Below are 16,131 nucleotides of genomic sequence, written 5' to 3' on the forward strand. Positions count from 1 at the left end.
CCCGTCCTCCCTTCCTCCCTTCCTTCCCTTCCTCCCTTCCTTCCTTTCCTTCCCTTCCTTCCCTTCCTTCCCTTCCTTCCTTCCTTCCCTTCCTTCCCTTCCTTCCCTTCCTTCCCTTCCTCCCTCCCTCCCTCCCTCCCTCCCTCCCTCTCTGAAACTGAAAATTATGAAATAATATTAATGCCTTGAAATATATTCCACAGTGTGTCTTTGCAGAATATATATATATACAAATAGATACAAATATTTACAAAACAAAGCATAAACTGTGCTTTCATAATGTATCAAGATCTCCGTATTCTCATGACTGTGTTGGTTCATACTGTCTTTTTCTTTCTTCTTTTTCCTTTATTTTTTTAGTATATAGGAAATTCAGTAAAAGAAGCAATTGAATAATATAGTTTGAATTATCTTCTGAGTTTACCTATAAATATTTGCTATGTGTCTTCTCCTTAGGCTGTTAAACTGCCACTGATAATGCAACTTTAATTGCTTTTAACAGTTCCTAGCTAAACATGAAGACCTACTGCATGAAAACCTCAAAGATCTTTATCAACATTTCTTTTCACACTGGGGAGAGTGTGTTGCTTCACAGAATTTCAACAATTTGTGGGAGACCTAAATTAGTAAAATATTTACAGGCGATTGCTCAAGAAGTCATGAGTTAAACTTACAAATGCAAATATAAAAATTCCACAAAAACATTTTTTAAAATAAGCTTGAACAGCAGTATTTCAAGTACTGCTGGCTCTGTTTTCAATTGTTTTTGACAGCTGCAGTAAAATAAAAGGAGTTTGGTAACAGGATTTTGTGGCCAAAATAAAGAACCAAACAAAGCAAAACAAAACAAAAAACTAAGAGAAACACAACATGTTTCTCTCAAAAAGTTCAAAGAAGAAAATACCACCATCAAGAACATAAGATCAATGAATCTTAACAGAACCACAGATTTGTGACTGGGAATTTTAAATGTGCAGAATTGAACAGTAGCAGATACTGAAGACTAGAAAGCTGTAGGTCCATGTCCAAGAAATCAAACTGGGAAAAAATGTTAATTGGTAGTTTGTAAAAATAGGAAATATAAAATGTGTCAAAATACTATTTTTTTGTTAATTTATATTTTTTGATCTGCTTATTCTTTTGTCAAGGAAAATTTTGAAAATAAAGGGTACCTTCTAAAAAAAAGCACATGTCCTGCTAAGTGTAACAAATACATCACTGCTTCAAAATCATAAAAGACTAACCTCTCTAACCTTTGCATTAAATCTCAGACTTTTGGCAAACTTCCACATACACCTTTAGGACACCTTGTGTAATAATAAAATGTTAAAAAAAAGGCATTTTATCTTAGCTTATGCTATTACTGTTAAGCAGGAAGCATGGCAAATCCCAGAAAAGCAGCAAATCAAAAGTATAAAAAAATATATGAGCCTACTTATTTCCACATAACAAAACTATTAAGATTCACAGTTGCAATATAGTAAATGAATGCTGAATTTACAATTGTGCAGTCACAACTCATGTATATGAGCTTGCTTCTGCAGATTTCTTTGAAGAAAATAAAGCTAATTTGGACAGGTGAAGCAAAGTGCAAGCAGTCTAAATTACTCAAGTGAAAATGATGCATTTATTATTCAGATCTTAGTTATTTATTTCAGCTTCTAATTATGCTTGTGCATTTTGTCTTAGTAGTATTTGTAAAAAACCTTGAAGGCAAGGATTTGTTTTTCTCCTAATTACAACAGAAAAAAAAACCAAACAAACAAAAAAAAGCTCCTGGAGCACTATGAAGACTAAAATATTATATCCAGTGTGTGTGATAAATACTGTCCATAACTGTCCATAACTCTAAGTTCAGAAGTAGCCAACATCTGGCTCTTGATTTCTAGATGCATGTTGCCATTTCAAGATGAAAGCATTCCTGCAATTCACTATTCCTTTGATTCTCTTGGATACATGATATTTATCATATGATTCCAGATAAAGATTTTAGCATCTATCTTACAGGTTAGGGAAGACATGCAACTACATGTTTTGACATACATTCTCACTTGAAATCAAAAACTCTGTCTTCAGCATCATTTCCTGAGCACAGAAGCATGTTTGGAATGCCCTGCACTTGCATTTTGTGGGTTTATCTGTTCTTGAGAACATCAGATAGTAGTAGGTGTAGGAAGACCATTCAGAATGTTCTGCTGTGACTAGAAATTGCATACTGCTAACACAATAAACATACTTGGAGACTGAAACTAGATAATCTTTATGGTCCCTTCCAACCCAAACCATTCTATGATTTTATATTAAAGAAATTTATATGAAGGAAGATGGAAGCAGGTAGTTAAAATTTTACAACTAAGTATCTATTCTTCATTAAGTTCTATTTTGGCAACATGAAGATTTAATCCTTACATTAATTATGGCAATTTTATAATTATGATATCTGATTCAGGTACTGAAAGTTGTGTTGCATATTTATGAGTAAGGATGAAAATTATGCTAGCTCAAGATTCATTCAGTAAATGAAGCTCATCTATTTACAATTATTAGGGGGAAAAAAATCAAGTTGTTCTGTTAGATTTTAAAATCTTTTTGTTAAATTGTGAAGGGTTAGCAAACAGAAAATAAACCCATTTACACTGGATTGCTGTCCTGTTACTATTCATTTTCTGTATTTGCATGTTGGGACCTGTCACCAGTGGGTTTTCACAACGCTTCATCGTCAGCCCTGTGCTCTTCAACATCTTCATAAATTACTTAAGACACAGGACTGGAAGGGATTTTAAGCAAGTTCACAGATGATACAAATATGAGAGGAGCTGTTGACTCCCTGGAAGGCAGGGAGGCCCTGCAGAGAGAGCTCAGCAGATCAGAGGGATGGGCAATCAGCAGCCACATGGAGCTCAACAAGGAAAAGTGCCAGATTCTGCCCCTGGGATGGGGCAGCCCTGGTGGATGCACAGTCTGGGAATGAGGTGCTGGAAAGCAGCACCATGCAAAGGGAGCTGGGGGTCCTGGTCCATGGCAAGCTGAACATGAGCCAGCAGTGCCCTGGCAGCCAGGAGGGACAAGCCTGGCCTGGGATGCAGTTAAATATTAGTTAACCCAAAGGCTGTTTATCCAGTTAATGCTTCTGATTTGGCTACTGTCAAGGATAACTTTTGAGAAGGTAGTTTCTATATATAGGAGGACAGTCAGCCAACAGAACATGTTTGCTGAAAGGCTGGCAAATAGAACGAGTACAAAGTGAAGAATTTTTAAGCAAACTCAGTGCCTGTTTCTGAATGACTACACTAGAGGTAGAGCTAGCATTCCTTGAGAATCAGCTTTCACAGTTGTTTCAACCATTCACACTTTTCTTTCCAACATTCACTTTTGAGAAGGAAGAGCTGACTGCTCTAAGACATAACAAATTCTTGTGTTTTCCACTGCCCTTTCTTGAGCCCTCTACTGTTGAAGGTAATTCCCTGAGCTAAGTAAACTATATCAATCACCATGCAAACCAACATGACCAGTAACAGAGCAATTCTGTAACAGTAAAGAAAGAGCATGAAAGGGCAAACTCACTCATATTTGTTTTTCAGACAGGGTAATGAGAGGTGTGCATATTGCTCAAATTAAGATTTGGCCAACCCTATTTACTTGTGTTTGTTCTACACTACAACCTTGTTTAATAATATTATTTTACAGTGATAGTCTAGTCACAAGTAAAGAGTATAAACACTTCAGGAAGATCACAGACCACTACCAAAGAAATTGACACCAATTACTAAAAGCAGATTTTTGCTGGGCTAGCCGTCTTTGAGCCATGATATTTTCTTGAAACTACCAGAATAGAGTGTGAGAGATGAGTATGAGAGATGAGAATTTACTTCAGAATATCCAGGACAAATCCAGAGGACTAGGAAGAATAAATGCATGACAGAAAAGGAGTTACAATTAAAAATGGGCATCTGTGTATAAATAAAAGTAAACCCTCCTCCAATGTAGTTTTGCAAGAAAATTTTTATCTGTCTACAAACAGATCCTCTTTGCAGGTACCAAATGTTTTCTTTTAGACATGTAAGGTGAAACCCAGCACTGTTATTCTGCTCTTGGGAAAGAAAAAATACACAGGAGTCTCCTTTAGCATGGGTAGCAACAAACTTTGCTCCTAGGAGAGGAAAAAGTAGTAAAACATCAGGCTACTACCTAGGTTCAGGAAGATGTTTTACAGAATTTACAGAATCTATTCTAATACCTGTAAAAGAATTAAGTGGCTATTAGATACTTCTGTAATGGAGTGACTGCATTAACAGAAAGGGGAAGAGAACTGCTGTCGTCTGTTCTGAATTCTCTAAGGCCTCTGACGTAGATAAACTGTTGCTTGGTGGCTCCACCTTTCCTCTGGCTTTGGATGAAACGGAGAGAAACCCTGGCATATTCATTGCCATAAGAAAACAGAGAAATCAATGTATGTCTGTGCAGCTTAAGGAGGCAACATTGCCAAAAGACCTTCCTAACCCATAGTGTCTTGTAAGCCAGAACTTGGTGCAGGTATAATCCAAGATCTCTTCTGTGTTTCAAAAGCAAGGTATCATCATGAAACTGATTAGAGACAAATTTACTGATGTGAAAAATGTTGTTTCCCACAGCACCATTTACGTGGCTACAACAACAGGAGCAGGAGCAGCTCCCAGGAATTTTTTAAGAAGTCAGCTGAGTGAATGTAAAGATTCAAGATTTATAGTGATACTAGGCCTTACCACTGCAAACCTCCTTTGACTATGTCTTATAAGCACAATGTACCCAGAAGACATTAAAAACTGTGTAAATATACTACCACCACCTTTAATTTCAGAAGCCAAACATTCAGTCAAAAAAGTCTGACAACTTTAGTTAGTCCTGTGTTATGTATTTATAGGCAATGTTACAAACTACAGAAATCACCATACTTTCCCTCTGGAAGCTTCAATCACAAATGCAGCTACACAGAGACCCCTTACACAATTACAGCCACCATAAATTGCAGCAGACTGATTGTTTTCCTCTCCAGCAGCCTCTTTCCAGGCTGCTCCCACCACCACTGTATGGAGTATTTAATCTGAGCTTACAGAAACTCTTTGGTAGCAAAACAGCAGTTTGCCTTGCAGGTGCATAAATAGTAAAAGTTACAATTGACTTAAAAGGAAGAAGGGAGCTTACTGAACTTTTCTCTTCCTGATATTTTTTCCTTCTGAGATTTGGTATTCTCCACCCTATTTGTAGATTCTATTGAAGAAAGAAAATACCCTGAATCCTATGCTAAATCCAAGATTTGTTTCAATCCTACTATTTCATGGCTTTATGTCATGCAGTTCTAGTACTTTCTGTCATTTTGTATGACAACTTTATTTATGGTATTATTTCAATATTCAGTTTACTTTTTTTCCTTTAGTTTAACTGCTCTGAGACAAGCCTGAACCATCAACATATTATTAAGGAATATCCTTAGAGATACTCAAACAAAGTAAATCATAAATAAATTAAGTGAAAGACTGACAAGAGGAGCCACCTCTGTGCATTTATATCAGAGAGAAGTGAAAGAGTGCAACTAAGACTTTCAGTATCATCAGACCTTATCTAAATTCATACTGATCTTAGGCAAGCTAACACTGTGCCATTAAAAAGGACATGAATATTTGCAGAAATGCCCAGATTATAAATACTTTTATTTATTATCATTTTCTCAAGAAAGGAATATATTTCTAGAACCAAAATATAAAAAAAATTATTTGCACTAGGTTATAAAATTAATTTTCTTTTCACAAAATACCACGAAGACAAGAGAAATATTGTAAGCTTCCCACAGAGTGTCCTGTTGTTATTACAGTATTGGTCTAAACCGCTGCAACTTTATTTTGGGAACATTGTTGCAGATGAAATTGTTCTGACGGAGGAGGCCGAGTGAAACTTCCTGTTTTGCACAAGACAGATCTTTCCTTTCAAGCACGTTCCAGTTGCAAGTAGCATAGGAAATATCAAAACAGAGGCATTAACTCCAAATAGTCCAGTGCACAGAGCACCCTTCACTGGCACCAAATGCACTGTGAAACACAGGACCAGAGCTGGGGTGGAGCAGGGGTGCATCCATAGGTGATCAAGCTCTGCAAGCAGGCAAGCATGAGCAGCCCCACCCTCCCTGGGACAGGATGTTCAGCCAAAATCTAGCAAGGGCACACAGTGCTGCAAGCAGAGCAGTGCTTCCTTTTGTTTCTGTTCTCTTCAGCTAGACTAAAGGCATTCACAGAGTCAGTGGTACTAATTTCTTGTTCTAGGTTTTACATATTTTTATCCCCCTCAGATCAGCGTGGCTTTGATCATCAAAGCACTTTCACAGACTTCAAAGGGACACTGGGAGGCTTTTTGGTAATCTAAGTGCGTAGGTATCTACTGAACCATGGTTTCTCTGAACAGCCCATATCACTCCAAAGTACAACTTGTTTGCACAGGGGCAGCCAGCAAATCATACCTGCTGCATTTGTTCTTCCTCTGAAAATATCATCATATGCCTTCCACTGAGGAGTCACCTGGTAGGCGTGGATGAACACCACGAAAACCACCACCAGGCACATTAATGGCACCAGAGCAGCGGTGAAGAGAGCAGCGTAGGCATTTGGAATGAAACACCTGATGGAAAAGAACAGGAAAAAAATGCTGTTGGTAAGCATAACAGACGCCTTGAAATGCCATAAATACAAAATTTTTGAAAAAGGATGTGCTTTACAAACTGTAATTTTTTAAAACTCTGTCCCCAGAGTAATCTTGATAGGTTCCTTCGTCTGCTGCTGGTTCTTGTCTCATCATCATATCTTAAGGAGTATAGCTTTTGCTCTTACAGAGTGCATGTTATATTTAGCCTAACCAATGTTGGAAAAATTTAAACTTGCTATGATAAAATATATTTTAACACACTACATGCTGCTATATTCATTTAAAGGGATCATTCTTAGTCACCAATTTCTCAAAGGACATTATGGAATTTTCATTACACTTACCTCCTGAAAGCATAGATTAAATTAAAAAAAAAAAAAATTTAAATAAATGAATGAGTCCTAAAGAAAACATAACTGTTCCTTCTCAAGTTGTTAGAAATTACATGCTATTTGCTCACAGAAGCCAAATGCTCACTCCCTCCCCCTCTTTTTCCCCCCAATTGTTCAGTCTCTCCTTGGCCTTTTCACTTATTTAAGTCATAATTACTTTTAAAGATATGTCAGGAACATGAATTATCCCTGAAAGAGTCAAATTATGTATATATGATGATGACTTGAAGAAAATGGAGATGACAGCTGAAGAGAGCTCTCAGGGGTATGAGAGATCAGGGTTTTCTGTGCTCTCCCTGGAGACCAGAGTGTGCTTTACAGCCACTGACCTAGTCTAGAGATGACGCACAACAGAGCAGCCCAAGGGACAGCACAGGAGTCAGTATGTCTAGAGATTATGTGGTCACTGCTATCCCTATTAAGAGGGTGTAACTCACCCAGCCCTTCTGTTTCTCATGTCAGCTTGTCTAAGTAAGCTTAGCATTGATGGTGATGTATGTCTGAGAGAGGCCTAGGTGCATGTTTCACTGAAATACCTGGTTGGATAAACCTTCTGGGTTTGCTCAGGTGTACTTTCCTATTCTGCCAGAAAGTCAAGATTATATCCTATGTTGTCTCTTTGAGAACAGCAGTCATGCATACTCAGTGAATCCCAAAAATAATTTCCAGCACAACCTAGAAACCTTTCACAGCTCTCTGCAGAATGTAGAGGCTTGGTCAAACACCAAGCTCAGATATCATCTGATAACATAAGTGAACAAGTAAGCATCAGGGGAAGCAGGAGTTCTGCATTGCAATTCCAAGTGTTTGTTCCTTTCCTCATGGAAGAGATACTTCAGCCTCCTTTACTCATCTGGATGGCCTTCACTGGACTTTGCACAATGTGTCCATTTCCCTTTTGTACTGAGAAGAACTGAACCCAGCACTCCAGGTGTGACCCCATGAGTGCTGAGCAGAGGGCAAGGATCACTTCCTTTGACCTGCTCTCAACATGGCTGATAGGGAACACAACATCTCATCCATTGTGTCTTCCTAATTTTTACTGTTTCTTAAGTAGAAGAGTTATTTTTTTTCCCCAAATGCATTCTTGAGTTGGCATAATTAGTACTAAGAAATTAAATCATATTACCACAACCTATGCTGCTTTTAATGATTATACTGAAGGCAAGAATAGTAGTCTTCTATAAAGTAATATTTAAATTCTGAAATCTGTATTTTTTTCAACTTTATGCATTTTTGTATTTCAAAGATAATACATACTCTAAAATCTACTGGAGTTTCTTGAAAGTTTATTGTGTGTTTATATCCAGTTAACAAAAGTTGTGTAAAAATGAAAACCTAGAGAGGTGGATCAGTTTTACTAATACCCTTAGGTACTTGCTTTAAAAAATACACTAGAAAGTTACATACAGAAATACACAAATCCATATTCATCTTCAAAGTTTACTTTGGATTTTTTTCTTGAAGCAATGGTGTTCAATTCAATGACAATGACATCATCCTGTAAGATTCTTTCATATATAGTATTGTGATGATATATGTTGACAGGTATATTTTATTATGGAAATCATATGGGATAGCATTATAGGCACCAACTGCAATTATTTATTATACTTTACACTGGGGACACAGCTATTATTCCATTACCATGGCACATTTGCAGCATGGAACTACTGTGTATTACATATTCCTAGCACTGGATAGGAGTATTAAAAATACACCAAAATATCAGCTAAATCGATTGTTCAAAACATAACTACTCTACTTTAAAAGGCCTAGAAAGGCTGATGTAGAAGCTTTAAAAAACTAAATCATTACAAACCTTATTTGTTTGAAGATGAGTGTCTTTTCCTGCAGTACAGCCTTCCTTTTTTCTAATGGCCCTAGATTTCTATAAGGTTTTGTTTGATTTGTTTTGAATTTGAGTGATAGCAAAAAAACCAACTAAATAACCAACCAACCCACCAATCAACCAACCAACCAACCAACTAAAGAAATCTATCCACTGAAATACTGCCTTCTGCAAGAGACAGAAAAAAATCACCAATCCAGAAAAGCAACATTGTTAGCTTCTTCACAGGTTCTCATTTTATTACAAAGATTCTGTGACTTCCTAGTAACACTTTCTTTTAACAAAATGTGGGGGTTTTTTTTCCCTCACTCTTTTAAGCATTTTTGCTCTCAGCTTAGCTTTCTTCTAGCATTGAAAGCACAGCTATTTAGCTTTGGTCCAGGCTGCCACAGGTCTTGCCCTTCTTGATTATTGTTATCTGTCTGGAGAGTTCAACTCTGTTTTGACCACTGACTTTGCTGATGTCTAATTTTGTTTTGATTGCTATAAATTCCTCTGTCAGCTTTCTGTGAGGACTTAAAGAATGCAATTGCATGTCTCAAAACACTGTCCCCATGAGAAAAACCATCACAACAGGAACTTGAGATAAGCACCTTTTTATAGAAAACTGATGTTGGAAACTGATGGAATATTTAACTAGCCCCATAATTGCTTGTATTTTCAATCTATAAGTTTCAGCAACTTGTTAGTGTTTTCATTGGCAGGAACTTGTTGGGAAACCAAATATTAGTAAAATTATATAAGAAAAAACATTTAATGTATTGTTAATTTGATTTTTTGCTGTGTTTGTCCTTTTACTGAAAAAAATAAATAGTATGGGAAAAGCTTGCTTTATGGATGTGTTTTTTTATTTCAATCAATTGAGAATTAGAAAATTCAACCAACTTTAGCATGGGAGTTGGTACAAGAATTTATGCAAACACCTTCTGAGTTCTGCCCCATAAGGTTTTTTTTAATTATGACTTGGCAAATTTTTCAGAAACATCAGAAATATTAATAAGCAACTTACATGATCTTAACAAAACAAAAGAAAACGTTGCATGGAAAATTATTGAATCAGCCTTCCAAAATTAGAAAGATGAGCATCCATGGACTGCAAATGGGATATGGATAAAATCTAGAGAAGCCTTTTACCAGCTGCCAAGACCTGTAACCATTTTGTAAAATACTTGTACTACACACATTAAGATGCCAGATCTACTGTTAGGTTTCCTGTCATGTGTCCTAAAAGAATATTTACTTCACCTCGCTTCTTTTATCTATTCCAATCAATATGGTAACTACAGTACATGGTGGACCACACACGTTTCCAACTCGTGGGTGCAATTTCCTGTAGCAGTAATTGCAAAGGCATGTAATGAGAGCAATTTGCCCATCTAAAACAAAATAAAAAATAATAATAAGTAAAAAAAAAAAGAGATAAAAAAACAGATAAATTTGAAGGGGTATTAATTTCACTTGTGACCACCAACAGTAGCCCCCAGTTTTTGTTTTGTGCCAAAATTAAATCACAACAGAGCTTTAATCTGTCCTCTGAAGAGCTGAGTATAGACTCAATTTAAAAATGCGTTTGTCTTAAAGCCTTTTTATATAAGAACCATTCTTATATGAGAACTTTTTTGTATTCAGTACAAGAACTTTGTGTGCTAAAACTTAATTTCTTATGGTGTGTAGAATTACCCAGTAGGATAAGAATGTGGGTCCCTTCCAAGACAGAATATTCTATAATTCTGTCATTATCTACAAAATTCCTCCAACTATATGTTGATGTGGTTGAGAAAGAATTGCATTTTGAAGCCTTTAAAGTAAGTAAAGACACTCCTCAACAAACCCATTCACACTTGTTCCAGTGTGCCAAGGTAATCAATTGTTCTGTGAGACCTGGTCATCACACCGAGTCTTGGCTGACTTGAGAAAATTTACACTGAAATATGTGTAATGTGTACTTGTTTGGGATACTCCTGCATGGAATTTAAAAATCAACACTAGCTAGGTAATTTCAAGCCCCAAATGTACTTGATAGACAGCTGAACTTGCACTCTAGTGCATCACTTGGAGTAGTTTGGGGATATTCTGATGAAAAGTGACTGAGCCTAACTACACATGCTGATCTGCTGGTCCAAGGTGCAGGGTAGTGGTCCCATCCATTTGTCCAAATTGTGTTTCTCACTATTCATTAGCAGGAAGGACATGACAGGAACCTAGTTCTCTTGAACAAAGCTGAGAATGGATCAGTAATATATGTGCCCCAGATATGGTGGGGCAAAATACAAGTTTTAGGTTTAAGGTAATTTTTACAGAATTTAAGTCAGAAATGGCTTTGGACAGTCAGTTGGTGTTGGATATTGTACTATTAAAGGAGCAAGTACTATGTGGAATGTTAAATCTTACTGAAACCTAATGCACTATTACCATTCACAATGGAATATCATCAATGAAAAAAGCCTGAGCCACATTTAAAGAAATGGCAAATCAGACATCAGAACTTTTCCAATCACTCTAACACCAAGATTGCCTTCAGGAAATTAGCACAAATACCTGTACATATTCTAATCCTTGGGATGAAAAAACTGGGAGCTCTGACTAGTTAGAATTGGGTTAATGATTGCTATTGGATTTGTGTATTTAATTATAGGAATAGCTGTTGTACATTTTATGATTACTGGCATTATTACTTCTGTTGCTTCTGTCTTTTCTCCTTTGTCTTTTCTAAGTGTGCATCACTGCCATGGATAACTCACAAACTTAGGAGAAGTCCCTGGAAGACGTTATTTGAGCCATGGGGTGTGAGGGCTTAAAGAATGCAGTCACCTATCTGAAGGCACTGTCTCCAGAAGATAAGCCACCACAATGGAATTTGAGACAGGCACAGATGGCAAAACTGGAAGACATTAACTCCAGGCCTAACGAAGGTGAAGATCTGGAATTAGTACACCAGAAAAATTCTGATGTGCAGACTGTGGGTACTTAAAACTTATCTGGACAAAAAAATCACACGGTGACAAAAAATACAAACTGTCAGAAGGGATGCACATCTCAGCCAAAGTTGGGGAAATGGCATTTATCCCCTGGAGATACCCCAGACTCAGACTTATAAAAGTGGAACTTCCAGGACAGCAAGTGAGACCCCACCACTGAAAACCAGGATGTAGAAAGACCAGTGGGATGCTGAAGGAATCCAAGAGATGAATATGATATCTTTTTATCTTCTGCCTAAACTCCCACTCTATTTCTTTCCTCCTTATCCCCACCCCCCTCAACTTCCAATTTTTTTTCTACCTCTCTACCTCACACTAACTGTTAAATTAAATCAGTACTACTGACTCCTGCAATTTACACCTTTATTTGGACAGAAGCATCTCTTATAATCAGATCATAATACTTTGACAGTAAGATACTCCAGTTGGTTGTTCTCTTGTACTTCTCCTATCTAAACTCATTCAATTTCATCCTCTTCAAGTCTTCACCTTGTATCCTCCCAGTCTCCTATTTAATGCATGGTGTAATTTCAAACAGTACTTTATTTCCATCTAAATGTTTCTAACATAACAGAACAGAACATAAAGCACATTTTTGAAAGCTCTGTGTGTGTCTGTATCTGTGAGAGGTCTGTTCCATGAAAGAAGCTAAAATAAATTTAGAAAAAAATTATTTCTATTATGCTTCTCCTCAAAGGTATAATTTCTTATTAGTATGTAGTGATTTGTTCATTGTTTTACAACTGGAAAAAACATAATATTGAAACTAATCAGCTATTTTTCCTTCAATATGAATGAATAAGATATTTAATTTACATAGTGTTTTTTTAGGTTTAGAATGATGAGAAATTGCTTTAATATATAAATTGTTATCTCACTGATTACAACTGTAGATGATAATTTAGCTTAAATTGCTACTTTCAAATACAAGAAACACAGAAAGATTAGGGGTAATTAAGAGGTCTTTCCCCTTGGAAAAGATATAACTTCAGAAAATCATATACACTATCATATACACTTAAATTTATACACTGATAAAAATTACCCCACTTATTGGCCAACCAGAATCAGTGTTTTACCTTGACTTTCCTCTTCCTTGCCTCAAATCTATCAAAGCAGATTCTTCTCAAGAGGCTGAAGCATGTAATCTGACACTTCAAATTTTTTTGTAAAGTCTTCTGTGGTCTCTTAAAATATAATATTTCCTAAAATCTGGAGATGTATTTCAGCTACATATGATATGGAAGGCTGGGTTTTTTTTTGTTTTTTTTTTGTTTTTTTTTTACTTTTAAAAGAAACACAAGAAACAAGATAAGACATATGCTGGAATTAGCACAATTACATAATTAATATTTAAAAGGAGAACAAATTAAATAACAAGAAACATTGCTCAGAAAATAGCAATAGTGAAAAATGGAAGGACTGGCATTCTTTGTTCCCTTCTGAGCAACAAATTTTTAAAATGGTAAAATTTTAAAATTGCTCATGTGATGAAAACAGTTTCATTCCATTATTATCCTGAACTGCAAAGACAAGCTCTTTCAACAGTATCTTGAAACTATAAAAGGCTACATTTGACAAAAAAATTGCAAGTGCTCTTATCTATCAAACATCTGGTGTTTTGAGACACTGAGCTTTACAGCAAAGCATTTTACAGTAAAACAAGAATAATATTTATCTACTTTTAAAAGGCACTCAGGAAAACAATGGGTTTAACAACTGTCTGAGAGCAAGTCAGTGGTGGACTCCAAACCCTGCAAGGAGATAAACATATTTGCTCTTGCAGTGTCAAAGCCTATTCAGCCTGATGAATCAACCTCATCAGATTTCTTCCTAATAACTATTCTAATTGTCTCTTTCACTTTTCCACTCCCCTGACAGGGAAAGAAACATGGACATTTTTGTAGCATGCATTTTGGTTTCTTTTTGTTTCAGGGTTTTTTTGTGTGTGTGTGTTTTGTTTTGTTTGGTGGTTTTTTGTTTGTTTGGGGTTTTTTTTTTCTGTCTGCTTGGGGGTTTTTGAGGTTTTTGTGGGGTTTTTTGGTTTTGTTTTTTTTTTAGAAAAAGGTTTATTCTTCTATGAAGTGATGTGGACACAAAACATATGGAAAGGTTATATGAAGCTTATAATGGATAATATGTGAAATGGTTGGCATTAACTCTTGAGGAACTTCAAGCCACATTAGAGAAATTTCTGTTTCTACAGTGGGCAAGATTCTAGAGATTTTGACACTATTAAAAAAATTCACTGTGCCACAGGCACAGGGGTTTAGGCTTGTAGTCTTCAGTCAACCTCAGAGTCTTCTACACACATTAACAACAGTTCACACAACACCCTGGAAGCAGACTTCACTCTTTTTCAAACTGAGTGAGACTGAATTCAAGAGTGTGGCCCAATTTGGTATGCTTTATGGCTACCTTGGAGGATGGAAGGTGATCTAGTATTTATCTGGAGGTTTCCATGAGCTTTACCACACATGTGCAGCAATGCCATCTTCTTACCTCTCACTGCAGCAAGCACTGGCCTGTGATACATCTATGGAATAATTTAAAACAAGTGAGCATTTGAAAAACTGTTTGAAGTGCATTCAGAAAAGACACTGTGTCTTTGTGAGACTTTCATTAAAGGAAATTCTACTGTGTCTGAGAACACAGTAAGAGAGAAAACTTTGCTCTGTAAAAAAACCTCTCCATATTATACCCAACATCACTAGTGTCTAATCTCTGTCTATTGATAAAGAACAAAACTTCTCTCCAATAAATAAACCAGTTTCAGAGCTTCACAGCACTTACTGAGAGAGATTATTACCCAATGTTAAACTTATCTTATTTGTGTAGAACAAACAGGTTATGTATTATCTGAGCCAACATGGCTGTAGGAAACTTGTTTGCTGCAACATTTTTTTACATACTTGCAAATTGCTACTATTTTCCTGCATGGTAATCTTTTTAATCAACAGCCCGAGATCTTTCTGCCTTTCTGGAAATATTTTATAAATAAGACTTTTGCCATATCCTTGATCACACCAGTTAACTTACATATTTATGGTTCTGGATTACAGCATGTTTGATAACATTTCTTCTCAGTACATAGCTAGAGCAGAAGGACTTTATGTGTTCTTTACATTAAATTGCTTAACATATAGGTCCAAATCATGTCTGACTTTATTTCCATAGCAAAAATTGTTGACTCATTCTCAGTTTACCATCCACAATACACATGAGATCTTTCTGTGGAGAACTGGTAAAAAGCCAGTTATTCCTCATCCTCTCTCTACAAAGCTAATTATTCTTGGCAAGATCCAATAATTTCCACATGTTCTCATTAAATACTGTACTATTTCTTCAGTAGAGGTCTCAGATGTCAATAACATCATGAATTTTAACTGATTTTTAATGCACTTTTCCCCCCAGCTTTCTGCTTTGATAAATTAGAATGGAAACTCCTTTATTGCAGCTAAAATTATATGAGATAATAAAAATAATATATTCCAGTACATTAGTAACCAAGGAGGATGTTGAAAAATATTTGAAGGTCAATATAAAGTAATTATTCCTTAAAACATTTCATCTCAGAATTTTGAAAACCTGAAAACTGTTGACAGTCTTTTTCAATATGTCTTGGAATATAGTGCAGAATTTGAGATTACAAGATAGAAGCTAATATTTCACTACAGTCACAAACCAAAAAAAAAAAAATAGGAGACTTGCTAAAATATTCAGCTCATGATCAAGATTTTTTGGGATAACAGACTATATCAGGCAAACTTGATTTCATTATTTCCTGAGTTTACAGGTTTGGTTTATAAATGGACTTGAGACCTCTCACACTATTTAAATTAGAAAGCAGGAGGCAATACAAGAAAAGTAATGTAAAACACATTGCATACCATACTGCACTCACTAGCTAGTTTTATTTCTGCAGAATAGAATTTAGAAATTACTATGGACCACATTACAGATGACAGGAGTTGTAATTTTACACTGCTCCAAAGAAGAAAAGGTGATACTTGGATTTACAAAGAATTGTCTATTCTGCAACACACAAGGTAAATGTCCTGCTCTACTAAGTCTTAAAAATACCTCACAGTGGCATGCTAAGCCTGTGTTGTGTTTTAATCCTAGATAGCAGGTAAGGACCAGTTGCTCACTGCCCCCACCTGCCCTCTCAGTGGAGAGAACTGGAAAGGAAATGTAAACTTTTTGGTTTGAGTAAAGAACAATTTACTAACAGAAATAA

The 16,131-nt window shown here is 36.1% G+C and overlaps 1 protein-coding gene across 1 annotated transcript in view; it reads right to left on the minus strand.

Annotated features, from left to right (window-relative positions):
• ADGRV1 (adhesion G protein-coupled receptor V1) overlaps positions 1-16,131 on the minus strand; it is a 237,134-nt gene that overhangs the window by 14,784 nt on the left and 206,219 nt on the right. Inside the window, exon 87 of the mRNA XM_079331426.1 lies at positions 6,453-6,645. Within this exon, the coding sequence (XP_079187552.1) occupies positions 6,453-6,645 (193 nt within the window). The remainder of the gene's footprint in view (positions 1-6,452; positions 6,646-16,131) is intronic.

The sequence above is a fragment of the Erithacus rubecula genome, assembly GCF_903797595.1.
Source record: "Erithacus rubecula genome assembly, contig: SUPER_Z_unloc_3, whole genome shotgun sequence".
Classification (NCBI taxonomy): Eukaryota; Metazoa; Chordata; class Aves; order Passeriformes; family Muscicapidae; genus Erithacus; species Erithacus rubecula.